General features: G+C 35.1%; 1 protein-coding gene across 1 annotated transcript in view; it reads right to left on the reverse strand.

Annotated features, from left to right (window-relative positions):
* The window catches only part of LOC106457901 (flotillin-1-like), a 42,153-nt gene that overhangs the window by 6,522 nt on the left and 8,816 nt on the right, over positions 1 to 26,815 (reverse strand). The window contains exons 5-10 of the mRNA XM_013917349.2: positions 23,152 to 23,271; positions 17,534 to 17,629; positions 9,078 to 9,197; positions 8,307 to 8,521; positions 7,916 to 7,961; positions 1,335 to 1,472 (exon numbers count right to left, since the gene is read on the reverse strand). Of these exons, the coding sequence (XP_013772803.1) occupies positions 1,335 to 1,472; positions 7,916 to 7,961; positions 8,307 to 8,521; positions 9,078 to 9,197; positions 17,534 to 17,629; positions 23,152 to 23,271 (735 nt within the window). The remainder of the gene's footprint in view (positions 1 to 1,334; positions 1,473 to 7,915; positions 7,962 to 8,306; positions 8,522 to 9,077; positions 9,198 to 17,533; positions 17,630 to 23,151; positions 23,272 to 26,815) is intronic.

The following is a 26,815-nucleotide window of genomic DNA, read 5'->3' on the forward strand; positions in this document are numbered from 1 at the left end:
AACCAAACTTTCATGTTCATTGTTTTTTGACTTTCGTACATTTCCTTCAAGTGAGTCAAATGATGAATAGGAACAGATGCATATATATTACCATAGTGAGGGAGAACACCTTTTAGACTTCTTTGGAGGAATCAATGAATAATCACCACTCACTTAGTTCATAGACTGCAGCTCCTAGCATTGGTATTAATTCAGCAATATTGTTGCAATAAACCAGTGAATCTTCTTGCGAAAAGTATGGCATAAACACTTTCTCACAATTTCTGTACCAGTAAAATGATGTTCCTGGAGATGTAAGTTCTTAGCCCAAAGTCTGACCCCAAAATCTCTGAAGAATCCAGTAATAATGACACATCATGCGGCCTACTAACCATTTATATACTAGTGGTGTATTTCTCATGGGTTTTAGACCAATTGATAAGACTCTCACATCGTGATTGGTATAGAGAAATCTTTAGCCAATGGTTGTTAACATCTAAAACATAAGAAAATGTGACCAGATTTCAATGAAAATGATTAATTTATGTAAAAGTACGTATGATTTTTTGTGAAAAATCTGTACGTGATGGAGAGAAATGGATATCATTTTTGGATTCAACATAAAGGAATTAGTGTAGAACATGTAAAAATTTCAAGACAATAAAACCATCGCAGACCTGTGTTATTTCATCAGTTGAGTATCCATATTGTTGCAATGATATTTTCAGCCATAAACCCAATAGTATCTCACAAAATTATGTCAACTTAAAATATTTAAGTTAATTCTAAATCGATAAATTACACTAACAATGCAAAACAAACTCTATAATATAAGTATAATAATAAACAACGGCAAAACTTTATAAATTAAACATTCCAACCAATGCTGTTGGTCATATACAAGATAAATGGAATACTGTGCTACCAGTGATACAATACAATATGATAAAAACAAGCAAATAAAAACATCTTCATTTCAGAAGGAAGCATGACATAGGATGAAAGAACATGGATTGAAAAGATAATCTGTTTTATTAAAATTATACAATAAATATAAATTAGGTTACAGTAAAATTTAGTTTTGTTTAACATTTATTTTGAAACTCTTATTTTCTATGTGTATACTGATCTATGTACAACACTGTCTGGTAAAAGATTTTGAATGAATATACCTTCAATTTATAAGATGTACAATGCTATCTAGTAAACAATTTTGAACAAATGTACCTTCAATTCATAAGATGTACAACTCAGTACATAATGTCATTTTAAGATAAATTGTATTGGAAAAAATATATTGTTTAAAGAGAGTTTAAATACAACATCAAAGGATGGTGCTTAATTCAATTTCTTACTTTTGGTAGGGTTTCCAAGATCATATCAACCATTGCTGCATGACTGTATTCTTTAAAAGCATCAGCTTTTTTAGCCATTTGTTCAGCTTCTGCCTTAGCTTTAGCTTCCACAGAGAATGCTTCAGCTTCTCCTTTGAGCTATACAAATTAAAGAAAATTGAAAAACTGTTATCATATGCCTATACTAACTTGGCATAATGACAGTTCATGTAATTAAAGTAAAATAACTGAGATGTACAATGGTGTTTTTTACAGCCTTCCCAGTACAACTGTTGTGTAGGAATACAAAATTGGTCATAAGGTTAAGTTTATATGATATTATTAAATTTACATAAAGGAACTGCTACTTACGATAGAAAATTATTACATAAAAGGTCTCTGCAAATTTTGAGAGAAATACATATAATAATTTTGTATAACATTAAATACACCATGACAAAAATATACCAGAAATGACTTTCATAACAGATTTAAAGTAAGATACAAATATTTATGTTGCATAAATAGGTCAAAGTGTTGCTTAAACTTTCTTAATGAGATAACATAGTCCAATGGTGTTAATGTTTTTTTTTTCACTCATAGTATAAATTTGATATAAATCCATTGAAGTTTTCACATAACTAGGTAAAACAAATTGAATTAATAACACTCAAGTACTTACCTCTACACAGAACAAACAGCTATTGCTTAGTACTGCTGGCCAAAGTTTTCGTGCATTGAACAAGCTTTCACTCTTACATGTAATAACATGAACTGTGCTAGTTTATGATTCAATCAGCATTAGACTATACTTTCAACAATATACTCAATATACTGTACAAGGAGGATGTGTCACCCTCCTATTGCTGAAGAGGTATAGTCTAATGCAAGTTGCATTATAGACTACTGCAGATCACACAATTACATGTAGGGGTGAGAGCTCATTCAGAGATACATAAGCAAAAAAGAAATCTGACAATAGTACTGAGTGCTAGTTATTTGTTCTGTTTAGAGGCGAGTAGTATTGCTGGGAAGAATGTATTGTGAATGAAAAACCTTAGGTACTCTAGCTACTGATAAGACTTGTAATGCATGAATAAAAGTAAACTTTCATTTGCATCAAGATAAAATATCCCAAAGAGAAAATTGCAAAAGACATTCAGAATATCATACTATTATTGTATTAAGATGTATGGTTCTATAACTTTAGTGTTATTGGTACTTATGAAAGTCAATGACAGCAAACTAATATCTTCTGTTAAAGTTTCCTCCTCAATTGTGACATGTATGTGCTCTAAATCAAATTATCTCAGACATCTTTCAATTTAATTGATATAATTAAAGAGATAACTATCTTTTTTTATTGTGAAAATGTACAATTTTTCAGATACCCTCACATAATGTTAATTCTAGTTATAATGCTTGTAAAGTTAACAATTTCCTAAACTCAAAATGTATTTCCAATAGATATTTATCTCCTCTCACAAAAAGCTTTCTTGACTTATACTTCACTCTATCAGCACAGATTTTCACTCGCCATTAGCCTTGATACTCTCACTTATGTTTGTTAACATGAGATATCTGAATACTAACATGCAAATGATTATGCAGAAACCCTCCACCAATAGGAGTGCAACACTACCCCTATTGTAATTAGCACCCTCTCTAGTCTAGCAGCTGTTAACCAATTTGAGATTGGTCAGATCACACAATCCACACTGGAGGGGGGGAGGATGGATGGGAAATGTGAGAGGAATTAAATATCCATCAGTAATACATTTTCAGTTTTCTGATATATATCTTACCTCTTCTCACAAAAAGCTAGAATCCCACACTGAGAAGATGATCCCCCTTAAGGAAGCACCCAAAGGAAAACTATGGGGTGTGAGAAGGAACTAAAAACAAATATATATATATTGTAGTTTGCCTCTCTGGCTGAGGCACCCTCCATCCTATCATCTGCCACATAAGTCCTCCATGTGTTTGGATGGTTACCCTCTTCCTACTGCAGACTGGATGATAAGTTTCCACTGCCATCTGGTTTTGGATGGGAGATGAACACCCACTTTGGCTCTCCACCTTCCTACTGTCCTCCAGATGTCGGTTCCTGGTAGATCTGGTGTTGGTTGAGTTGGAGGTGTATGCATCCAGAAGCAGGTTCTTGGTACGGAAGCTTCTCTTCCCTGCCATTACTCATTTTTTAGGTAGAAGGTAGAGAACCCTCTTTCTACCACGGACCTGATGTACAAGTCTAGATGCTACCAGGTGTTGGTTGAGGTCAAACTCCCATACACAGTCTGTTACGTCCTAGCCACTCTACACCAAGGGGTCCCATTACTTCTTACAATTACAATTTTTTGAAAGGGTCCTTTGTTTTTGCCCATTTGGCAACACATTACTAATAAGCAAAGAGTATTAGTGATATGTCACCAAATGGGCAAAAACAAAGAAAGAATTGGTCCAGTCTCCCACGATGGTACTGGAATTGAACATCCTGTATATGGTAAGAAGGGCATCATGCCATCTACACTGGCCGAATGCCACTACCCTACTCTCAACTGAGTGGGATTGTGCACATTCACCAAGACAGGCCTCCATGGTCCACCACTCCAACAGTTAGGAACTGGTAAGTGGCATGGACTCCCATACTCCACTAGAAGAAAGTAGAGAAAAGGTGCATTGGAGAGTCCAGAGGACTGCAGCACCAGAAATATCCTATTTTGAAAAGCAGAATAATCACTTTGATGGAGTCGATCACCAACATTTTCTGCATCTGGAATTGTACATCTGGTCCATGGTAGGAAGAGCCTCAAATGCCATAGATCATCACAGCTGGAGCTTCCCTGTCTGCTTTACTCATGTTAGTCCATGAGTGTATGGGCCAGGACAAACATATTTATGAAGTACAAGACCATGAAGTATACCTATTAGCAGCCCTGTAGATCACCCCATCTCAAAGAACATGTTGACGGAGTTCATCAACCAACACCTGGCAACATCTGGAATTGTACATCAGGCCCACAGTAAGATGAGCCTCAACATCATGCTCATCTAACATGGTATATGATCACAGGTCTTACAGTGCATATTTAAGACTAAATATACATGATCGGGCAACATTCGCCACAGAGTGGGATCGAAGCATGCAAGAAAGGCCCCTGCAAAGAAAAATAAAATAAATGGAGTACTTACCACTCACAAAGAAACAGAGGAGTGTAAAATGGTGACTGAAGGAAGACAAAATCCCTTGTCCAGCCAGTTAGTGAAGATAATAAACAGAAAAGGTATGGGGAGTGATCCACATAGTGGTACCAAAGAAGTCCTCCAACAGATGATGTAAATGAGCAAGCCAGGGACAGGAAAAGGTGACAAATATAAAAAGAAATGCTTGGAAATCACATCATATATCTGGAGAAAGGAAAAAATAAGTTAGGCAAATCTACTGGCAAATCCTACCATAATGGCCACAGGACTGGGAAAGATTCCAAGGAAAAAACAACAGGAGTAGTTACCATGGAAAAAATCAGTGTGGACCTCATTACAGGGGAGAGCCAGTGATAATGATCTACGAGATACAGGGCACCCAGAATATGACAAGCCAGCACAAGAATGTAAAAGCTGTGGCCAAACACAGGAGGACCAGTGGCCTACACATGAGGTAACTTAACCAAGTGCCCACTTGTCTGAAGAAATACGAGACTAGAAACGAGTAATCGTAAAATACTACTACTGACTGTCCCTGTAGAACTGGAAGAATGTGAACCAGAGCCCAACGAACTGCTAGGAGCCCACAGGGATGGAAAAGGCAAAATGACTCTGAGAGAAAGCACCAACCAGAAACCTCCTGAGCAGCCAGAAAATCATCTCAACCATAAAGAGAAGCACCTGAAAAAAAAAGAGACATTATGGACTCGGAGGAGGAACACCTAAAAAGGTTTGGACCCAATCCAGCCTACTAGGCTAAGTCGGTCAGGAAGAAAGGATGAAAGAAGCCACTAACAGATTCTAAACAAGACTCCTCTGGACCAACAAATCTACAGAAGACAACACAAAAGGCCATGACCAATAGTGATGAGGGCTTCCTGAAAAGCCCATGTCCCTAAATGAGAGAGAACCTAATGCAAAATGGGAAAAGTAGAGGAAGAGAGGCAGCAAATTAGAATTGCCTTAGCCCTAAGCCAAAAAGGGAGAAGATTGGGCCCAACTGAGTAGGAAATAAGATGAATGATTGCATGAATGTATTGCATGGGGTGAATAAAACACATGAGGAAGCCAGACATCCTTCCTATGTTGGAAAAGATGGCTCCTGGAAAGGAGCAAGATGAACAAAAACCTATACCATCCAAACTGTAAGGAGCCAAGGAGAGGTCCAACAGAGAAATCTGGACTGAAAACACAACCCTATGGACCAATGAAGAAAGACAGAATGCAGGGGAGAAGTTAATGAGGAGGAATGCATCTGACACAAAACCTTCATTCTCCACAAACCAGTAGGGAAAACCTAACAAAGGACAACTTATGACCCCATGATGAAAAGTAGAAGGACTAATAAATGGTTCAAAACTGACTAAGTGATGATAGAGTACTAGTCCCTTAACTTTGAGGGAACAACAAACAGGCAAGAATAAGAACCACAAACATAGGGATCTCTCCATATGATAGCATCCTTGAAAAGCAAATCCCTCTGGCAGGAAACAGAAAACCGAGGAGAGGGGAAATTCAAAAAAAGGAACAGACCAAATGTGATCACCTCAGAACCCAAGGATCTGTAAAAAATTATCTCCAAACTTGGGCAAAGCAGTTGAAACACTGTTGTACCATGTCTGATGGAGTAGGAATGTGTGTATATTATAGAGCAAAGCCACACTGGGCTAATTGCTGCTTCCACCATGTGCAATGGAACCCTGGTGTTGAAAGCCTATGTACATAACATTGTCCCACCTAGGGGATATGAGCCCGGCCCCCACTGGGCCCAAACACCTTTTCTCCTCTGAAGTTACCATGACTGCTGGTTGCCCCATAAACAGTGCCCCAAAGACCAAAGACAAACTGAAAATATTCAGGAGGTCAGAACCAACCCTGGGGAGGTACTGGGATAAGGGGATGTGGGAGAAAGAAAGTCAAGCAAAAGGGCTGATCTAACCCTGGGCTTCCGAGATTCGGGAATGTGCCCCCCCAAAAAAAATCAGCTGGTACAAAACAAAAGTACCATACTCAAAAACCGAAGAAAAGGGGTTCGATCCTCACAAAGGGTCAAGCTACACCAAACTCTGTAAGCTTATGGAGGGAAGTCAGAATGACAACATGCCAGAGCATGGTTATTCAAAGTACATGGGGGTCGAGTTATACATACCTCCAAACTTAACTGTTTTCCAAAACCACTCTTGGGAGCCTCAATAACTTGAGGTGTTCAGGGAACACTAAAACTGATCCAATGGCTCATCACTGAGAAGAGCAGGAACAGAATGAAAAGAAATGGGAGGCAATGATAAAACATATCCTACCTGATTGAATAGAACTATCAAAGGGAAAGGAAGCCTGGACACCTCCCAAGAAATGCCACGCAACTGGGAATCATAGAAAGTAGGAGGAACTAGGCAGCTCAAATCCTCATCGTTATTTCCAAGCAAAGCATTACAAAGTAGAAGAGAACAATCATCAGGTGCTCAGAAGTCCTCAAAAATGTAGCCATCTCTCCGCAAACTAGCCATTACATCTCAAGCTAATAATGTGCTCAGGTTCTTTTAAATCAGCTGTAGTAGTTACAGCCACTAAAGTAAAAGGTTCAAGAAAAAATGATTTTTAAATTCCAGATAATTATAAAAGAACTTTCTATTTGAACCAATGTATCATCTTTGCAGCTTCATCAATTGCAGGTACTGACACTGATGAAGCTGCAAAAGCAAAACATTGGTTCAAATAAAAAGTTTTTTTTATAATTACCTGGAGTTTAAAAATCATTTTTCTCTAACCCTTTAATCAAAATGTGTAAATCCCTCCAGTGTGCACTACAAATTTTGAGAAACATTGAGGTAGAAGCCACATGGAATTGAGTGTATATGATGAATGTAGTTGACAGGAAAAAAAAAAAGAGAGAAGTTTAACTCCAAAAAGAATTCTCAAAACCGTACAAAATTCAAAAAAGTTATGGCTGAGAGAAAAAGATAATACACAGCCAAAAAATTAAACTATGAACATTGTCAATTAAGCTAAAAAATCAGTTTGCAAGATTAGAGAGGGTGCTAGTTATGATAGGTGTATTGTTGCACTCCTATTGGTAGAAGGTTCCTGCATAATCATTTGCATGTTAGCATGCAGATAACTCATGTTAACATACATGAGGGTAAGTGAGAGTATCAAGTCTAGTGGTGAGCGAACATTTGCACCAATAGAGGGCAACAGTTTCGTATCAGAAATTAATGGTTGCTTTTTCTTAAATAATGATGTAATCCATATTCGCCAAATCTGAAGACTCCTCTTATACCTTTATCTAAAAAGAATAAAATTTTGTAATTATACTACATTAATTACCAATCAGCATCTATGAAAGTTAAGCCTATTTCTCAAAATATCTTCAAACTTATGTATTTGTAAAGACTTACACGAATTGCCTCTGCTTCAGCTTCTGCTTCCATAACGATACGATTTCTAAAACATAGGAATAAGTTTAGTAGCTACAAAACTATAAACAAAACAATAAAAAAAATTGCATAACTGATCTTCACAGGAACCTGAATCTCACTTTGAGTTTTGAATATACATAGTAAAATAATCATTTCTTTGTTACAAGCAATATCAATCTTGAGTCCTCATATACATTGTATAGAATAAAATACCATTTTGCATAACTTTCAAATTCTTTACTGGGACAGACTACAACTGGAAGGTTATTAAAGAATATAAAATCTGTAGCATTTATGTAAAAGGAAGAATGAAATTAGTAAAAACTTGCTTATAAACTTTTAAGACATAGATATTTAAAGAAGAACACACTTGTTTGCCTCAGCTAATTTTTCCAATCTGTATTTCTCAGCTTGAGCAGGCCTTCTTATGGTTGCTTCCAGCTCTTTCTCTCTTCGCTGTATTTCTTGTTCTTGCACCTGTATTTCTTGAGTGCGTTCCACCACTTTCACTTCCATCTGTTCTTCCTTAATTCTCTGCCGTGTTTTGGCAGCCTGCAGACTGTATGCCATATCTGATTCTGCTTTCTAATTGAAGAAAGATGTTTCTCATGTATCATACACACAGATTGGTACAAAATACATAATTCAGTTTTAAGTTTATCTTTTTATAGATTTGATAAACTTGCATCATCCTAAACCTATAATAGCAAATGTTTAATTTATCAGTTCTGTACTAAATATAGTCATATGAATGGATGAATAAGTGGATTTAAAAAGAACTTTAAGATATATATAATGATCAATGTGTTTTGTTTGTAGTTAAGCACAATGCTACACAATATGCTATCTGTGCTGTGCCCACCTCAGTTATCGAAACCCAGTTTCTAGCATTGTAAGTCCACAGACATACTGCTGTGTCACTGAGGGGTGAACAACCAATATGAACATCAATGTTTGTTAGTAATAAGCACATTAGACAACAAACAATATTTATACAGCTATGATAAATTTTAATTATATTAATACAGAAACATGAAAAGGATTACATTCTAGTAAGTGCAAATGGCAAAATTTGTTTGCAATCTTCAAATTCCTTGTTTATATTTAACTAATTTTATCAAATTCTCAAAATTCTGAATACCTTTGAGTTAATTTCCATATCATAAATAGCCTTTTTCAGTTCAAAGTCTCTCTGAGACTTGGCAATCTCTGTATCATTCAAGTAACGTGCTGCCATTTGTTCTTCCTCTGCCATAGCTTCCTAAAATTCAAGCAATAAAACACTAAAGTTAATATAACAAAATTCACCATTTCCATCGTTTACCATTTATGATTGCAATCCTTAACTTAGATTTAAAAATACCAAAAAAAAATTTAATCCTGATAACTTTCAACATACAGAGTAAAACTGTCACCACAACTCATTGAACAGTATTGAGAAAAAAAATGCTAACAAAGTAGTATGGCCATGTGTGAACAAGCTACTCTCTTTCATTTTCATCAATCAATGTAAATGTGATATGTCAGTTTTGTACAACCTGTTTACATATTTTCTCATACAAACAGATTAAAATTTTCACTGGGTGCAATGAACGTTTTTCTTTCCCATTTGTGAATCCAACAAAATTAATCTACATCTAACATGCTGTTGATCAAAGGTTAATGATGAAGACAGATATACTTGTACCAACCTCATACTATTTGGGCTGCCCCACTTTATGATGTTTGTTGTTATAGACAAATACTGAATGCACACTCACAATATACATTTAAAATCCACATTTTAACTGAGCTGTAGATTGCAAAAGAAAATGGCAATTAAAGTTTGTGCATGTTATTAATGTAAGGAAACTCAAGTAACATTAGAAACATTAGTGATTATTTTTGGAAAGTGTGTAAAACATTTACTGTGAGTTGTAAGATATTGTAGTGTGATACTAACAGCATTGGCTTTACACATTCTGCTGCCCTAGGCAACACAGATGGAAACACAGACAACATATTGTTCTTGCAAATGTATTCCAATACATCTTTAGGTCTTGATCCCAAATCCATTCTTCTGGACAGAGCTTTTAGCTTATCACATAATTCAAGTGCATCAATGTCTTTTGAATTGCTGCAGGTGAGAGCCATTTTAAGAACATTGCACTGGTAAATTATATCCTTTGTTACCATTTCAGAAACTTTGGGGATATTTTACAGAATTTTGAACACATTACTGTGTTCCTGTAGCTGTGTAAAATATTCTTCCACTGAATGTATAGCAGAGTCCAATAACTTATTAAAAAAGTTAAATTTCTGTTTTGAATTATTGATAGGCCTGTTTTCTGCTTCATAGTTTAACTGTTTCTTTTTCAGTTGAGATCAAACTTGCAGTTCAGGTGGAAAGCAGGGATTAATGTTAAGTTCCTCTGCCAACTCTCTTGCATTTGTCCATGCCCCTGCAAAGTACTTGTCTGTCTGATAATTCTGGAGATTGTTTTTGTTGTTACCAGCTGCACAATTGCTTGAGAGAGATTAAAATTCACTGCCTGCAATTTTTTGCTTTTTATATTTATTTCATACAGTATATCATACCAAATTACTAAGTTTCAAAAATATTAGAAGTTTAGAATTTTACCTGCAATAAATCTGGCTTCTGCCCGTGATTTAACACTGTTTCTTTCTGTGAAATTACTATCCTCTGAAATATAGAGAAGGGAATTTGACACTAACCAAGCTGATACAAGATTGCCTTTGCTGCTACTGATTCACTTTCCCATCTAGTTTTACTGAATGGTTTCACTGTAAGATTTAGGCTTTTGCTGTGTTCTTTAAGAACATCTTAACGATGTGTGGAAGCTGAGTAAAAGGCATATATGTTTTGAATTAGGCTGAAAAACTCAACATCTTCTGTACAATAATTAGCTACATCATTTAGCACAAAGTTAAGTGAATGGGAATTGCATAGAAGAAAAACTAATAGATTCAAGTCTTATATCCTTTTTTGTACTCTGCTATTTTTCCTTTCATGTTGACCTTGTTGTCTTATCTCTGTTCTCTCATGTCTGCAATGTTAAGTCCCAACTCACAAAGTTTCTGCATAAGTAATTCAGGCATTCCAGCTCCACTTGAATCTTCTTAATTCTAGAGATTCCACGTAATGCTCTTGGATATTTATTCTGCCTGCCAACTTACTACAGGTTTCGTTCACAGACACAAATCTATATATCAGAGTCATTTGTTCAATTTTAGTTATGTCATGTGTGCAATCCAAAATCACTGAGTAGTATTTTGCTGTTTTAAGCATTGGCAGAAGTTTCCTTAATCTGTGTTCCCAATAACTGGATGATCTCATTTTGAATATTTTTACCTAAGTAATGATTGTGAATCTCATGATTCTTCTGAGATGTTCTTTCATCACACCATCAAACATCCCATTAATTCCATAGATTTGAGAAAATTTAAATTATTTTGCTCAAACAGTTTATCTGAACTCCTATCCAGTGCTATGTTTTGAGTACCAAGTACTCTTATTAAGGTAATAAGCCTTACCAACACATTCTGCCAGTGCTGCATTTTGGCTTCAACAATGGATTGATTTTCATAATCAATAGCTGTGTTTGTATTTAGTCTTGTCTCAAGTTCTTTCCATTTTTGGAATAATTCTAGGTGATCAGGTGACTTTTGACATTTGTTTAAAATTGTAGACAAATTTTTCCCATCTTGAGTACTTACAGGTTAGATTCACTAGTCACTTGGCCTGGTGTATTCTTCCTTTTCTCTGGAAGTTTGTCGTCTTTTTTGTGTTTTTCCCATCAGATCCGTCCCTGGCTGATCTTTGCCAAGAGAACATCATCGAGGCAAGTATATGGACTACTCCATTTGTTTTTCATTTCTTTCCAGTGGCTTTTTGATACATATGTTTTGTATCCCACTCTGTGGTGAGTGGTGCCTGATCAGGTATACTTAGTATCAAATCTGCACTGTACATCCAGTTTAATAAGTCAGATAAGTGTAGCATAGTTAATGTTTCTTTAATGTGTCTCAGCTTGCCTGATTAAACAGGTTTTATGTTTACACAGAATTGTATAAAATGTAGTTCAGACACTTTAGTTAATTCATGTTCAACCCATACATGTAAGTGATGATCTATGATATTGAATGAACATCTTACAGTATTGAACTAGTTAAGAAAACTGTATTAAAAATGAAGTGCACTCAGCTACTATGTTTCATTAACTGCTGTGATTTGCTTGAGATAACACTGGCACCCTACATGTTTCAAAAATATTTGCCTGAATTAACCTGGGCAAACCATTTTTTATAGTACTCTTGATTATTTGCCCAAATTTAGTTGCATGTTATCATGTATTGCAATCAGTGCTCACTAGATGGCAATAGAAATACGGTTTCTGCTAATTTCTATGAAATTTATTCTGAATTATGCAATGTAAAACACTATAGAAAAGCATTTCCATTCTGCACTGTAGTTTCATTGAAATAATATATTTCACATATAATCCCAGATATGTAGCATTTATTTATTGAATATATTTTGTGCAGAAATATAACAGATCATAAAATAACTTTTGTTCCATTAATACATAAGTATAAACTGTCAAAACCCAAAGTAAAAAGTCAGACCTTTTTTTTAGCTCATTTACAAAAAAATGCCCAACATAGAAAGATTAAGTAGTTTTGTAAGGGTAGTTCTCTGCTTTCAGCACAAAATATCAAATTAGCAGTCTTTGCTTGTGGTGAAATAAACTCCATATAGATTCGTTGAAAAATATTTTGAATTTTTGAATGAGTTATTGGGTCATTTATAACATTATTAGAATTAAGTTCTTCACCCGGGAACTTAATTCATGCACTGTGGATGAATTTTTATATGATTTGTCATCACTACTGGCCAGGGCCCAACCAGATAGCCAAGATTCCACTGCTCAAGGTTATAGGGCCATGGTCCCTATATCCCACGTTGGTGGCTAGAGCAATTGGACTGCAAGATATATATATATATATATATATATACATACACTTATGAGTGGATCCCAACCTTCAACCATATAGTGATGCATTCCAAGCCACCAGAATCATAACAAAAAGGTAAGCAACACTGAAGAAGTCCGAAAGGCAACACCACACGCTCGGAATGATGGGATCTTATATGCCTTACTCAACCTGAGGAAACACAACTCATCCGATCTGGAATTATGAACACTCATCCTCACTCCCCAACCATGTAGGCAAGGTAAATTCCACTTGCCCCTGGAATTATGTGGAGGATGTGGAACAAACTGTGCTCAATCAAGGACCCAGGATGGGACCACACTACATTCGGAATTATGAGGAAACAATGTATCCTCTTCCATTAAAGATGTACTGAAACAATATTGGTCAAAAAGAGGGCCATGCTTAACTCAACCAAATAGCAAATCGTAAAATCTGAATTGTTATTACGAGTAGGCTCCCGCATAGGCTGGTGCTTCTCCCACCAACATCTGAGAAAAAACATCCAGGGACACAGGCAGGAGATCCCCCAACCTCATCCTCTTCTCCAAGAGTGAAGGAATTCACTCTAACATTCTGAAAGTAAAGCCTCTGTACACCACCCAAGTGACTGGAAACTGGGTGTGGTAAGGACTTACTAGCTCCACTAGTAGAATATGTGGAATAATACACATTGGGGAGCCTTGAGGGACAGTGCTCTGGAAATAGCGCAATAGGTGAAACAAGTTCCCTAAATTTTTAAAAACAAACCACCCTGATTTATTCAATCTAAGATCAGCAAGGACAGGCAGGATCCCCTTATGCTTTACTCATGATAGTCTATGAGTGACGGTTAAGCATAGTAAGTAATACCACCCAGTCAACTTCTAGGTGGTCTTATGGAACACCTCATTTCTACAGAGCCTGTTGCAACCAAGATAAAATATATTGAATTAGTGGTTGCTAGTGCAGAATTGGTTTGATAAAAGCCCACCTGCCTGGGCAACACTTGCCACAGAGTGGGATCCTTCTAAAACGATGTAAGGGATTCTTAAAGGAAGCAATGAAAATACTCACCCCTCTGTATAATCTGGCAGAAGTGGTTAAAATAGCTATAGGGGGGTAGACAAAAACACTCAGATGAAGATACTGCTAGATCATGCAAATAATAAAGTATTCAAGAAGGTCCACATACCAGTCCACACAGTGTCCTCCAGTGGGCAATTCAACATGAAAAATCTGATTAGGTGTGACTCGCAGAAGATTCCACACATTTAAAGAGCACCCAGAATAAAAAGTCATTGTCTAGCATCTCTAAAGGCATTAGTATGAGCCAGAAAACTTTCAAGACCATCACTGAACATAACAACAATCAAAATCTAATCAGAGACATAGATGCGAGAAATTGTGATCAGATGAATCAGTAAAAGGATTCATCCTCCTCCCTTTCTGACAGTATCTTGGGCAAGAAGAACGAGTCTGAGGATATAGATAGAACATTAAAGTGTTCTGTGGACCGGCAATGCTTGTAGATCAACAGCAATGAAAAATAAACCTTCAAGTAAAGGTGATACATGGCATATGAGAATAATGTCACAAACAGGTGTTAAGAAAGGGCATGTAATGTAACCTTAATACACAAGTCAGGTAACTAGAATGGTCATTTGGGACAGAGGACCCAAAGTGAGTTGAGGAATCTGGAGAGTACTGGAGACTCAAAGAATATTTTGTCACAATTGTGGAAGATGCAAAAAATCCTTGCCAAAGAGCCAGGTCAAAAAACGAGTTATGGTTGACAGTTCTGATCAAAGTAGGATCAACCTCCTCTCAATACACCATTACCAATATGTGTTATTTCCATCGCAGGACTAAAAAAGTACTGAGACAGATACATGGCAACCTTAGAAATTAAACCCCAATGCCATGCAAAAGACTGCATAACCTTTATGCATAAAGCTTGAGCTTGTGGATAGCCAGGTGTACCATGTCAGATTATAGCTGCCTCCACAGAGATGGCCTAAGAAGAAGTGGAAGAGGTGGACACTCCTGAAGGTACTGCAGAAGCAGAAACAAGGGTGTAGCTGCCAATTCGGTGTTATCAACAGGACCCAACAATAGGTTGGAACAAATCACTGTTAGTACCTTGAATAACATATGAATGGAAGGGAAGGCCTAGAGTCTTGAAAAAATGATAACATTATCTGAATGAGGTGCTTGTATACAGTACCAGGATAGAGGGCACATTGACGTAGGTAAAGAGTGTCATGAGACAAATATTGCCAAGGGAAATTAAGTGGGGTATAAAAGACTGGAGCAAGTGAAAAAAAATCAGACCAATGCTAAGAAGAACAAAGGAAAAAATCCTGGCAGTCGAGTAATAGCTGTAGTGTGAGAAGAGGTAAGTATGTTTGGGAAATGTAATTTTAGTGGGTCTGTCAATTTAGAAGAGACTTTTGAAAAATTTGTTGTAGCTGTGAAGTTAAGTTAAGAGCTTGAACTGTTATGAGAGTAGTTTTTTTTTAAGTTGTAGAGGGAGGGACAAGAATATGGTGTTGTTGTTGAGAAAAGCTTGAATCCCTTGACAATGGTAACTAAAGCTAATTGAGTACGAGGTTCTATTTATTAAAGATAATGAGTAGCTCAGTTGGTAGCTCTGTTAAAGGTAAATTTTGTAGCATTCTGATAAGTTATGTATTATTTTCTATAGTGCATATTTTCTTTACAAAAGACATTTTAATACTAGAAATAAATGATCTTATAACACCCAATTTGTTATTTTTCTTTAATTAGACATTCAACATTTTGCTTTACAGTTTCTTCGGCTATATTTTTCTAACAGGATTGTTGGTCTTTGGAATGTGTTCCCTTCGGATGTTGTGGAAGCAGTAAATTTAAGTAAGTTTGAGAGAAAGCTTCATAACTATATGAATGATAAGGGTTGGCTTTGAAGGGTTTTTTTATTTAATAGTTTTAGTTTAGTTTAGAGGATGTGATAGCCTAGAAGGACCAATAGGTCTCTTGTTGTGCCTAAACATTATGCAATGTCATATGTTATAACCAGCTACCTGACAACTTTCTAGCCACAGGAATGCCAGCCAATACTTATCTACCTTACAATAAAGTAATTTCAAAGAAGTTGAAACTTTTCTTCACCCACATACATCAGACCAACAAAGATGCCACCAACAATATGACCGTGAAGTTTCTGTTCAAGAGATACAATGCTCCAGACTACTTGTTTTGTCAACCTTGACTTGGAAGATAAAATACAGACTAAACGCCTGCACAGATGAGACTACGCTTAATGAAGTGATCCTACACTACCATGTCAGTCATCTTACAGACCTGTCAAAATGCATTCCAGGAGAGAAAAGAATAGGCACATTCTGCTTATCATGAAGAATGCCAAAAGCAACTGCACTGACCAACCAAGATTCGCCAACCTTTTTAAAGTGGCCTTAGTAGCACCAAGCTTACATGTAGCAATGTTTCAGATTAAAATCATTCAATATCTTGAGAAAAATCAGCAAGAAAGGATGAGCAACGTTAACAACAAAACAATCAATTCCATCATGTATGCTTAAATGAATCTGGACACTGAGTATTTCAATTTTAAACCAGATGGCGAACTGGTCAAATATGATTAATTTGCACATTACAGTTACCAAAGTGATAAATTAAAAAAGAATATGTGCTTACAAATCATTGTTTGTTAATTTACTACTGTATTACCATAATGTGCTTCCCTACAAAAGTACACTTACCAAACAATGAAAGACAACTTCTGTAGATAAGATACTTTATTCATACTATTTATAACATTGGATCTAATGAAAAAAACAGAAGATAATGGTTCAGAATTCTAAGTCAGAAACAATAATATTTTCGATAACAGTTACAGGCCATATTAGTTTTTAACAGTACATTCAATTTTGTTGCTACTTGTGTGATAAACATACACAAATTAAAAACTACATTTTTTATTTTCAATGTGGTTAATGGTTGTACTTGATCTTATTTTCCTTACTGAAAAATCTCCCAAATTTTTTATCAGAAATCTTCCACTGAGATTGGTCTGGATACATTACATATATACTTCCTCTTGAGACAAGGCACAAGCTGTTTATCAGAGTGTCCAACCTTATATATAAAATGTTGACTTTTGCTTAGCACTTAAATAATAAGAGGTTACTGTTTTCCAAACTAAATGGACGTTTTTTTAAGTTCTTATTATTAATTATGTACTTTTAGCCTTCACATTAAGTATGAAATAAAACTACACATCTTTTCTAGTAGAAAGAATTTAAGCTTGTTGTAAAAATGTAATATGGGCCATATTAATGTATTTATAAAAGTTTGTGGACAGTTACTGTTTGTATATGTAAGTTACTTTACAGATACCTTCTGATTGATATATATTTATCTCTTACAAATGCATCATGCCTTCAGTACAGTATGTAAACCCATTTGTCTACTAGCTAAAAGCCCAGCTGATGCAATAATGGTCATTGTGCCTCAAAGAAGTGGCAACAGTCAGTGAAATAAAATCTTCACAAAAAATAGACCAGTTTATAAAAGTATGCTTTAAAAAAACAAACACATATAAATCCAAAGTTTCCTCACCTTAATTTGAGAATCTTTCTTTGCTTCAGCTTCTCCTATACGTGCATCTCTTTTTACTTGTGCAGTGCGAGCCATTCCTAAAGCTTTAAGATAGCCCTGAAAGAAAAAATCTGTAACTTATCTGAGTTTTTTGTTACAAGTAGATAGAAAATACTTTTTAACTCATATGTACATAATATGCCTCTACTGAATAATGTGAGTATACATGTACATTATATTTTGCAGCATATATTATTGTTTTATTCAAAATCAAGTAAGTTTTTTATGCATGGAAAATACTAAATAACTTAAAAAGTTCAAGAAGAACTCAAAAGAAAGACCAAGTACTAAACTTCTCTAACTTACTAACTCATGCAATATTTGGATCTGTGTGTAAGTGATATGAATGTTGTAAATAAGAACTATGAACTACAAGTTTTATTGCATTTTTATTTGTGGTTGTACACATTCAAATATCAGAGGACACAGACCATATTAATAAACAACTCCCAATAAGGATGATTATAAAGAAAAACCATTATTTAAGATGAATATATCTTTAAAAACAATTTTGACATATGGAAACCAGAGGCACATCCTTGAAAGAGCTTAAGTATCTTGTACAGGAATTTTTTAAAAACTTCTAACCTGCAAAGGGATGGACTGATTAAAAAAAAATGCATCCAAAGTTAAACCAATCTGGGCCGTAAGTACTCATTATCAATATTATAGGATCTGAAATGTGTGAGAAGCAACATCCTTTTGAGAGCAATGAAAAATAAGTCATCTAAAGACTAACGTGTGTAAACTTAAGTAGCAGCAGAGAGAAAAGCTAGTTCACGAGGACACTGACAAAACCTGAAATAGTATGCCAAGTGATGAGCCTCATCATTGTACCATCACTTCAGCAGATCTACTATTTACATGCATGCTGAATGAGTTTTTTTTTCTGCTGTGTCTTTTTATATCAAAACTACTACTCAGTTATGACAGCAAGTTAGAATGCTTTTTCATTTGCAATAGAAACATTACTAACAACATGAAAACCAAATAAGAGATTGTGAAACAGATCACAATAATATTTTGATCCTGATAAAGTGACTAAGTCAGAGCCATTTGACTTGAAGATATCTTCTATTAACAGAATAGGCATCACAGCATCAAATACATTTAGTAATGACTAAAATGAATATCACTTTGATGTATTTCTAGATCCAGACAGAAACATTAGTTATCTAACAGTGAAGAATATTTGTATGGATGTCTGTTGTTTATGGAACTTTAGATCTAGGTTTAAAGGTCAGAGGGTGGAGTCTAGTTTATTGTAATTATCAATACAGCTTGTAAATTCTCAATCACAAATAAAATGCTCAAGAATAATTAAAACATTATAATAAAATGATGAAAGAAACAATAAAATAGAGAACTGACAAATCTTACAAAAACATATGAAGCAAAAAATAATTCAAAGAAGGTCATTTTGAATTATAAGACTGTCACAGATACAAAAATCTTAAAAACTTAGTGAAATTGATAATGCAATAGGCATTGTGATTACCAAGATAACAGTTCTACCCATGTCTTGGTTAAGTTGTAATATACAAACATGAATTTATAAGAAACTAGAGGGTCATTCAGTATAACACTGATCATATTTGGCTCTCAAAAATATGACAATGTGTCTGTATGTCTGTCGTTATCAACAGACATGGACCATTTTTGGCAAGACAATGAGGAATAATATTCTACATGTGTCCATCATGTTTCTTCAAAATCTGACCATTTTTGACATAGACATGGAGCAAAAACAGTTTGAAAAATTAGTCCCCATGTTAACAGATAGGGATTTTTTAATTTTCATGACCTTGCTGAGACCTTGATCCTCCAAAAACTAATCACTTGTAAGTTGGGTCATAAAACAAATGTATACCAAGTTATGTCAAAATCCATTTAGCCGTTTTCAAGAAATATTTGCTGACAAACACAAACAGGGGTAAAAACATAACTTTCATCCACATCCGGTGGCAGAGGTAACTAGGACAATATTGGTTTTTCTTAAGTGCTGATAGGAATACTATTGTCTGATGGCATCCAAACTTTATAGAAACCATAACAGAAATAAAACCTTTCATCTTGGATCATGAAAAGATTTATTTCATGGTTTAACCTCTAAATAAGGACAAAGTGAGAGACCTGATATAGCCATCAATGCTAACAGACTTGATACAATGTTTAACAAAAAACATCAGAACTTGGAATATGAGCTTCAAACCTCTTCTATTAATGTTCAGTCAGTGTGGTTTTAAAGCTAAAAATCTATATTGTAAAAAATAAAGCAAGTTGGCCATAAAAAAAGTCAAAGCTAGTCATATGATAGCACAGTTCTCTAGAAAACTAGGAAAAAAAAGTAATTTGTGATTTTTAGGATATTATGGTAAAGTCTTAAGAGGTTAAATAGTACTGATACTGGATAAACCTTCTTTGTAATCTAAATGTTCAAACATTTTTATTACCTTTATTTCATGTCTGCTTGTCTAAAAGATGCTAGACCAAAAAGAATGAGAAGCAGAAAATAAGCTTCATATAAACAGTAAAGGACATGGATTATGAGATAATGGCCATATGTGGTCAAGTCACTAAGAAAAAGATTCTAACTAAAAAAGTACTCAGCTCAAGTAAAAAAAATAAAAAAGATGTTACTTCACAAGATTACTATTATGAAATAGTTTTTTTATAGATCTGATACTCCACTGGCTTGACACAGCAGTGTGTGATTAATTAATTTGTAATACATGTACAGAAAGAAATTATGCAGTGATGGAAAAAGCAAGAATGTGAAGATAAGTTACTAATACCATCAAAAAAAGAAAAAGCTAAGTTACTGTAGACATACCTTAATTCAACTATCTACAGAAAAACATATTTTGTGGTAAGAAGAATGGTAAAAATGGGCAGGGGCAGACAGAGAAGAGTAAAGATAGATGATGTCAAAAAATAAACTCAGACAGAGCCGAAACACTGTCAAAGTAATGGCAAATGAAACATAACAGCAAAGAAGAATTAGCACTAACTTCTGAGAAGGGAATGCATTAAGTGACTGAAATAAAGAAATAGTCAAAGTTAAGTAAAAAAAAATTGAGAGCCAGAAATAATTTCTTCAACAAACTCATCGTCAAATTCATTGAATCAGTGTCTAGGTATGTTCTTAAAAGGTTAGGCTCATAGTATCCACATTTACACTGACTATATTCAGATCACAAGGTCTTATGACAGAAAAGTTAAAGCAAAATTTACAAGATAATGAGCTATACTACTAAAATATAAAAGAGGTGTATATGTTAATCAAAGTTTGATATATATATATATACATATACACATTATAGTGCATGAAAAATTAAACACATTATTTATGTGCCATAATAATAATAATAAGCTGGAAAAAATGCTTATTCATTGTACAAGTGAAAACAGCAAAAGATAAAACACTGATGCTGCACAATAACATACAAATATGCTTCTACTGTCTAAGCCATGAAAGTAACATAAAGGGAAACAAGTAGAGAAAAAAACAGTTAAACTCAAGAATAACTTTCATACAACTTGAGCTAAAAAAGGATAACAAACATTAAAGACAGTTTTTAAAACATTTCTAAAATATTTCCTTCAACCTGAGACCAGGTACTTTTACATGGAGAAAAAAGAACGCTGCAAATACTAGTAATGAATGGCTGAGCAGTACGAGGTGTAGTTGACATTATACCATCAGTACCTTTTTATTTTACTATTGGTATTTTGAGTAGTCACTGTAAACATCACCAAGTCTAGCATAAAAACAAGGTAATTTTACACTAAACGTTTACAAGTTGATTAATTACTACTAGCTGGCCAAACTAACAATACAGATAAGGAACAAGGACCAGATAATGTTTCTCCAAGAAGTTCAAAAAACAAATGTGCAAGACTCTCTCTGTTATTGGTAGATCAATAATTGGCAAGTGCCTGAAGATTAGAGAGGTCCTAATGTTATTTATAATCTTAAAGGAGGGAGAAGAATTGCCCTAGAAATTACAGACTAGTTAATCTTATTTCTGTAGTGGGAAAAATTCTAGATTTAAAAAAGCTTTCACTAAAATATGGTATCATAAATGAGAGTCATTAGCAATTCACTAAAGGAAATCTTTTCTAACAAACGTGTTAATTTTTACTTGTTAACTGGATAATTGAAACAATGTGGAAGTTATGTGCTTACGTTTTCAAAAGAGAAGGTTAGCTAAGAAAATCACATTAGTGAGGCTTTACTGAATTGTAATGTGGTTGAGTGAGAGAAAGCAAAAATCTGTTATTGATGGATCCAACCGAACTAGACCTTTGTTACCAGTGGAGTGCCTCTGGAATCAGTTCTTGGGTCTTTGTATTTACTTATTTATGTTACACTATTGATAGGAGCATCATTAGTAAATCAGTAAAGTTTACTGATGACATTAAACTGTTTGTATTTCTAGCTATACTGATGATGTTATGGTACTATATAATGGCTTTGAGTGATTGGAGAGTTAGACAAATACTTGGCCAATTACCTTTAATTATAGTGAGTGCAAGGTAATGTATATGTCTTAACATAATTTTGTCACACATTTCGTACAGATGAGAATCCACTCAATAGCATGACTGAAGAAAAAGATTTTGATATAGTTGTAGGTATGCCATTCAAACTATTTAGCAGTGTTCTGTTGCTAGTAGTAAAGCTAACAGTTTTTGAATTATTTATTAACATACTGATTACAATTAAGTCAAAAGCAATGGTTACCTCTCTCTTTTCGAGTACTGTGTACTGTTCTTGTCTCCTAATCTAAGAAGGATACTGACTCACTGGAAAGGGTTCAGAGAAGGGCTACTAGGATAATTCTTGGAATGGAAATGTTGTCTTATGAGGATAAGTTACAATTCCCAAACTTATTTTCTCTTAAGAAAAGTAGGGGAAGAGGTGATCTTGTTGAAATTTAATGGGGGCTGACACATTATGTGAGTTTAAGAGGGGAATCAATAGATTCTAAAAAGCAAGGTGGGATTTAGTAAGGCCACTTACTAATTTGATTCATTTGTCACGTATTATCTACTAATATTTTTCATCTGTCTGAAACACTACAGTACTATGATTCAAGGATGGGTGTACAAGAACAAAATTGAAGGAACAAATGGTCCCTTGTTGTCCTTACAGTATATTAAAATATACTATTGCTGGCTATGAATTCATAACTGTATTCATCCTCAACCCAAGCTAATAGGATTTCAAATGTGAAAGAGATACTTTGAACTCCCATGGTTCTAATTTAATATTTGCTCTCAGTCAAAATGTATAGTGTATGTATAACAAGAAAAACTGACAAATATATACTCTTCTTTTTATGTATAATGGTACTATGCTACGTTCTTCTACTCCTAATATTAGTGACTGAACAAAATATCTACACAAAGTTTAGAATATTGTTTAAAAACAAAAAAAATGTTCAGCTATATTATACAACCTTTTAATGTCTATGAATAATTCCACAAGAACTATTTCTAAATTATATGCAGATATACACATACAACTTCCTCTAAGATCTGTATTATAAACTTTAAAAATAATTTAGACATACCTGGTCATCATTGATGTCTTTAATAGTGTATGACACTACGGTTATTCCCATGTTCACTAAGTCTGAAGAAGCCACTTCAAATACTTGCTTGGAAAACTTCTTTCGATCTTTATAAATTTCCTGTAGAAAATTAGTTTAATCAAGAACATAATTCAAGTTTACAATTTCTGTACGTGCTTTCGTAAATTAATTATACTCATAAATGTCAGCATATCTGAAACACAGATACTTCAAATGTAAAGCATGATGACAATTAAACGTTTTTAAACCTTATTCGATTTTCTTCATAAATTTACAATCTATTATGAAGTAAAAACCATTATGACACATTTCAAAATTATTATGTTATGCAATATGTTTTAACCATTGACCTAAAAGCCAGGCTTCACACACACACATTTATTGTACAGACTATACAGATTCTATATATCTCACGATTCATCTGTATTTCTCTTTTTTATTACACTGTATTACTCACTTCACAATGCATGTTACTTTCCCATAAAGATGAGTCTGTATGCAGATTTAGGCTAGTTTTTATACCTGCACAACCATGTTATTTATTTCTAACCCATTTTATTCCAACAAATATGCACATAGGAACAAACACAATCACAGGCCTAATTAAATAACATTAGGTGCTAGCCACTTTGTTGAAAGTAATTTACATGTTATATATAGCAATTTCAAGTAGAAGTTGGGATGATCAGACAGAATTTTTGAAAACTTAATTTGTCATGCACCCTAGTAAAAAAGCATAAGATACTGATCTGGAAAGGGTTAATTATTCACGCAATTGTAGATTCTTTAAATTAGCTTCAAATTACCAGTGTACATTTTCTAAAAGGAAAAGCAAGTGATAAAGTAATCATTTAATAAAATGAACAAAGAAGCAATGGAATCAACAAAATTAACTGATTATGACATAGCATACAAAAACACAAAACCATGGTATAGACTCTTGATGTAACTAAACATTTAGAAACTTATACTAAATTTAAGGAAAGAAGGGAGTTCTACAGAAAATAGATTATGGGATAGAAGATAATCCCAACTTTCAGATGATTTTTTTTTCTTAGTTTTACAAGTTTCAAATTAAAGTAAAAAAAAAGAGCATTTTAGTTGAATTTTACAGATTTTGAAACCACCAGCTTCAAAAACTCAGAAGTTTTATACTGTTTGAATGATAAAGATGTACAAAGACCATATATTTGCCACTATGTTTTGAATGTTTACAAGTTTTATTGATGTGGTTTGGAGTTCAAAATATTTTGAACCCTATTTTGAAAAGCCAGCAAGCAAAGGCCAAAGAAATGGGCAGTCATTTCCTTGCAGCTGTCTTTTTCCATGACATTCCATTAAAAGGTATGGTCTGGATTGAGCAACTGAGTAAGTTTAATACCACAAAGATACTATTAGTAGTATAGAAGAACACTCCAGCTCAATAGTGAGCACTGGTAGGGCCAGGGTGGATGGGTTGAGTGCTTTCCATTATCTCTGACTTGATGCAGATTTTGGAAAATAACTATCCCCTGAGGGGCAACATCAGCCATCTGGCAGGATCCTATAAAAGGGAAGAGGGGGATGAAAAAGAAAATCTACTTATCCTTCTCAAAGATGATGTGTAGATTGAATAATGGCAATCAGAGGAATCTTGCAGAAGACAAAACAGTCAAATGATGAAGATAATAGAAGAAACATGTGTGGATTTGTCCACATGTTAGCCTGAAGGATCTCATCCATGGGTTGGCAAAAATGAGATGCAAGACAGTGAGACAGTTGATGAACTGGATTCAAGGAAATGTGAAAATCCTGCAAGTGTCAATATCCAGGAAAGAATACATCAACCATCAAGAGTTGGCAAACACATTCAGGCAAAAATGAATGATGATTAGAACCCAAAAAAGGGAACATAATGCCAAATAACACTGTGTGGAATGAAACAAACAAGCATAAAGGTGAGAGATGGAAGGAAGAAAAATAGGAACCAAAGAATGATCACCTTTCCAAGCAGCCAAAGTCTTGGGATGAAAAGCCCAATCTGGATAGAGGAGTAAATACGTATGAAGAAAGAGAATGAAGAAAGAATTAATGGTATATATATATATATTCGAATGACAGTGACCACAGGCAAAAAGGAGAAGGAAGTATGTCTTCAAAGAAAGGCTGTATAAAGACCAGAAAGCAACAGCTCAAACAAAGTCCATGTGAAAGCACGTAAAACCACATTAAGATCACAGGTAGGCATGAGAGTTGGAGGAGAATGTCGATGAACAATAAAGGACTGGAAAAAGGTGGAAAGACCAGGGAAAGAAAACAATTGGTAGTAATGGGAAAGATAAAATGTAGTTGACATACTGCCTGATACCTTGCTATGTTGTTGGTTTAGACCATAGCAACGTATCAGGCAGTTTTGTTAAAAATGCCAAAAGGTGGAACACAGCAAGATGGCCCAGAGGAAGGGAATGGCAGATGGACCAACATCAAAAACTTGTCAATTCCTTTGATAGACAGACAAAGTTGAAGGGCAACAAGAATGAGATAAGAAGAAGGCTACATGATTAGAGAGTCCAGCCCTATGGGTGATGGACCAGACAAATCCCACAAGTGAAGTTGAAGAGACAACACACCTAGGTGAAAAAATAGCCATGTGAGGTTGGATCAAAAGAGAGGGAAGTATGGGGCAAAGGAAGAGGGAGCCTGGATGCCAACTGACAAAGCAGAGGAAACCAAGGTAGTGTAGGGCAAGGAGGCATTGCCGACAAGACCCAATTAGGAGTGTTGTATGTCAAGGCAACACGAAGGAGAAGACAAAGAGGAGGATAGAGAAACAAAAAAGATGAGACCAGTTCTGGCTGAGAGCATCAAGCACCAGGGTCAAATTATGAATAACTGGAAACCAGAAGTTTGGTTTTGAGAAGAGTGGCCAAAGTACTGATGAGGGGCATGCCCAGCTGAAAGCAAACCCAATGAAAAACCTGATGGTGAAGTGGCCACTCCATGGGTAGAATCTGGTCTGGCTAAGAAAGATGATCCACCACCAGGTTCAAAGCTCCTGGCACATGACAAGCTATGTGATGTATCTAATGGGAATGAGCCCAAAATAGAAAGTCGAAAGTGTTGAAGCAAAAAGTCCTGGAATGGGTACCCAATGATAGATGACTGTGGAATTGTCAAAGTAGATGGTGATCAACTGATCCACAAGAAGAGGAAAGAAAAGGAGAACTTTCCTTATGAACTGCAAGAAGCTTGAGTATGTTAAGGTGCAATGAATGCTCCTCCAAAGGCCACATGCTCGAAGTGATGCTGTTATTCACAGATGTGCCCAAACCTGACAGAGAAGCATCTGTGAAAAGATGTAGATCCACTCAGAGAGTGGCATGGGGATGCTCACCATGGTATTGGCACAGTGAAATACCAAGACAAGACCTCGAGAAGAGAAGGGATGCACATTGCCAAGGACAGTGGATAATGAGAGAGGTTCTACTGGTCTCACAATGTCCACTGAAGAGGCACATGTGTATGCCGCCTAAAAGAATGAGTGGTGCTAGCAAAGACAGAGTCTCTAAAAGCAAAAGAACCTCATCTGCAGCATGTAAAGGAAAAGCACAAATCTTGGTAACAAAACATTCCATTGCTCACAGGTGAAGGCTGAGCTCAACTG

The sequence above is a fragment of the Limulus polyphemus genome, unplaced genomic scaffold (assembly GCF_000517525.1).
Source record: "Limulus polyphemus unplaced genomic scaffold, Limulus_polyphemus-2.1.2 Scaffold389, whole genome shotgun sequence".
NCBI classification, from domain to species: Eukaryota; Metazoa; Arthropoda; class Merostomata; order Xiphosura; family Limulidae; genus Limulus; species Limulus polyphemus.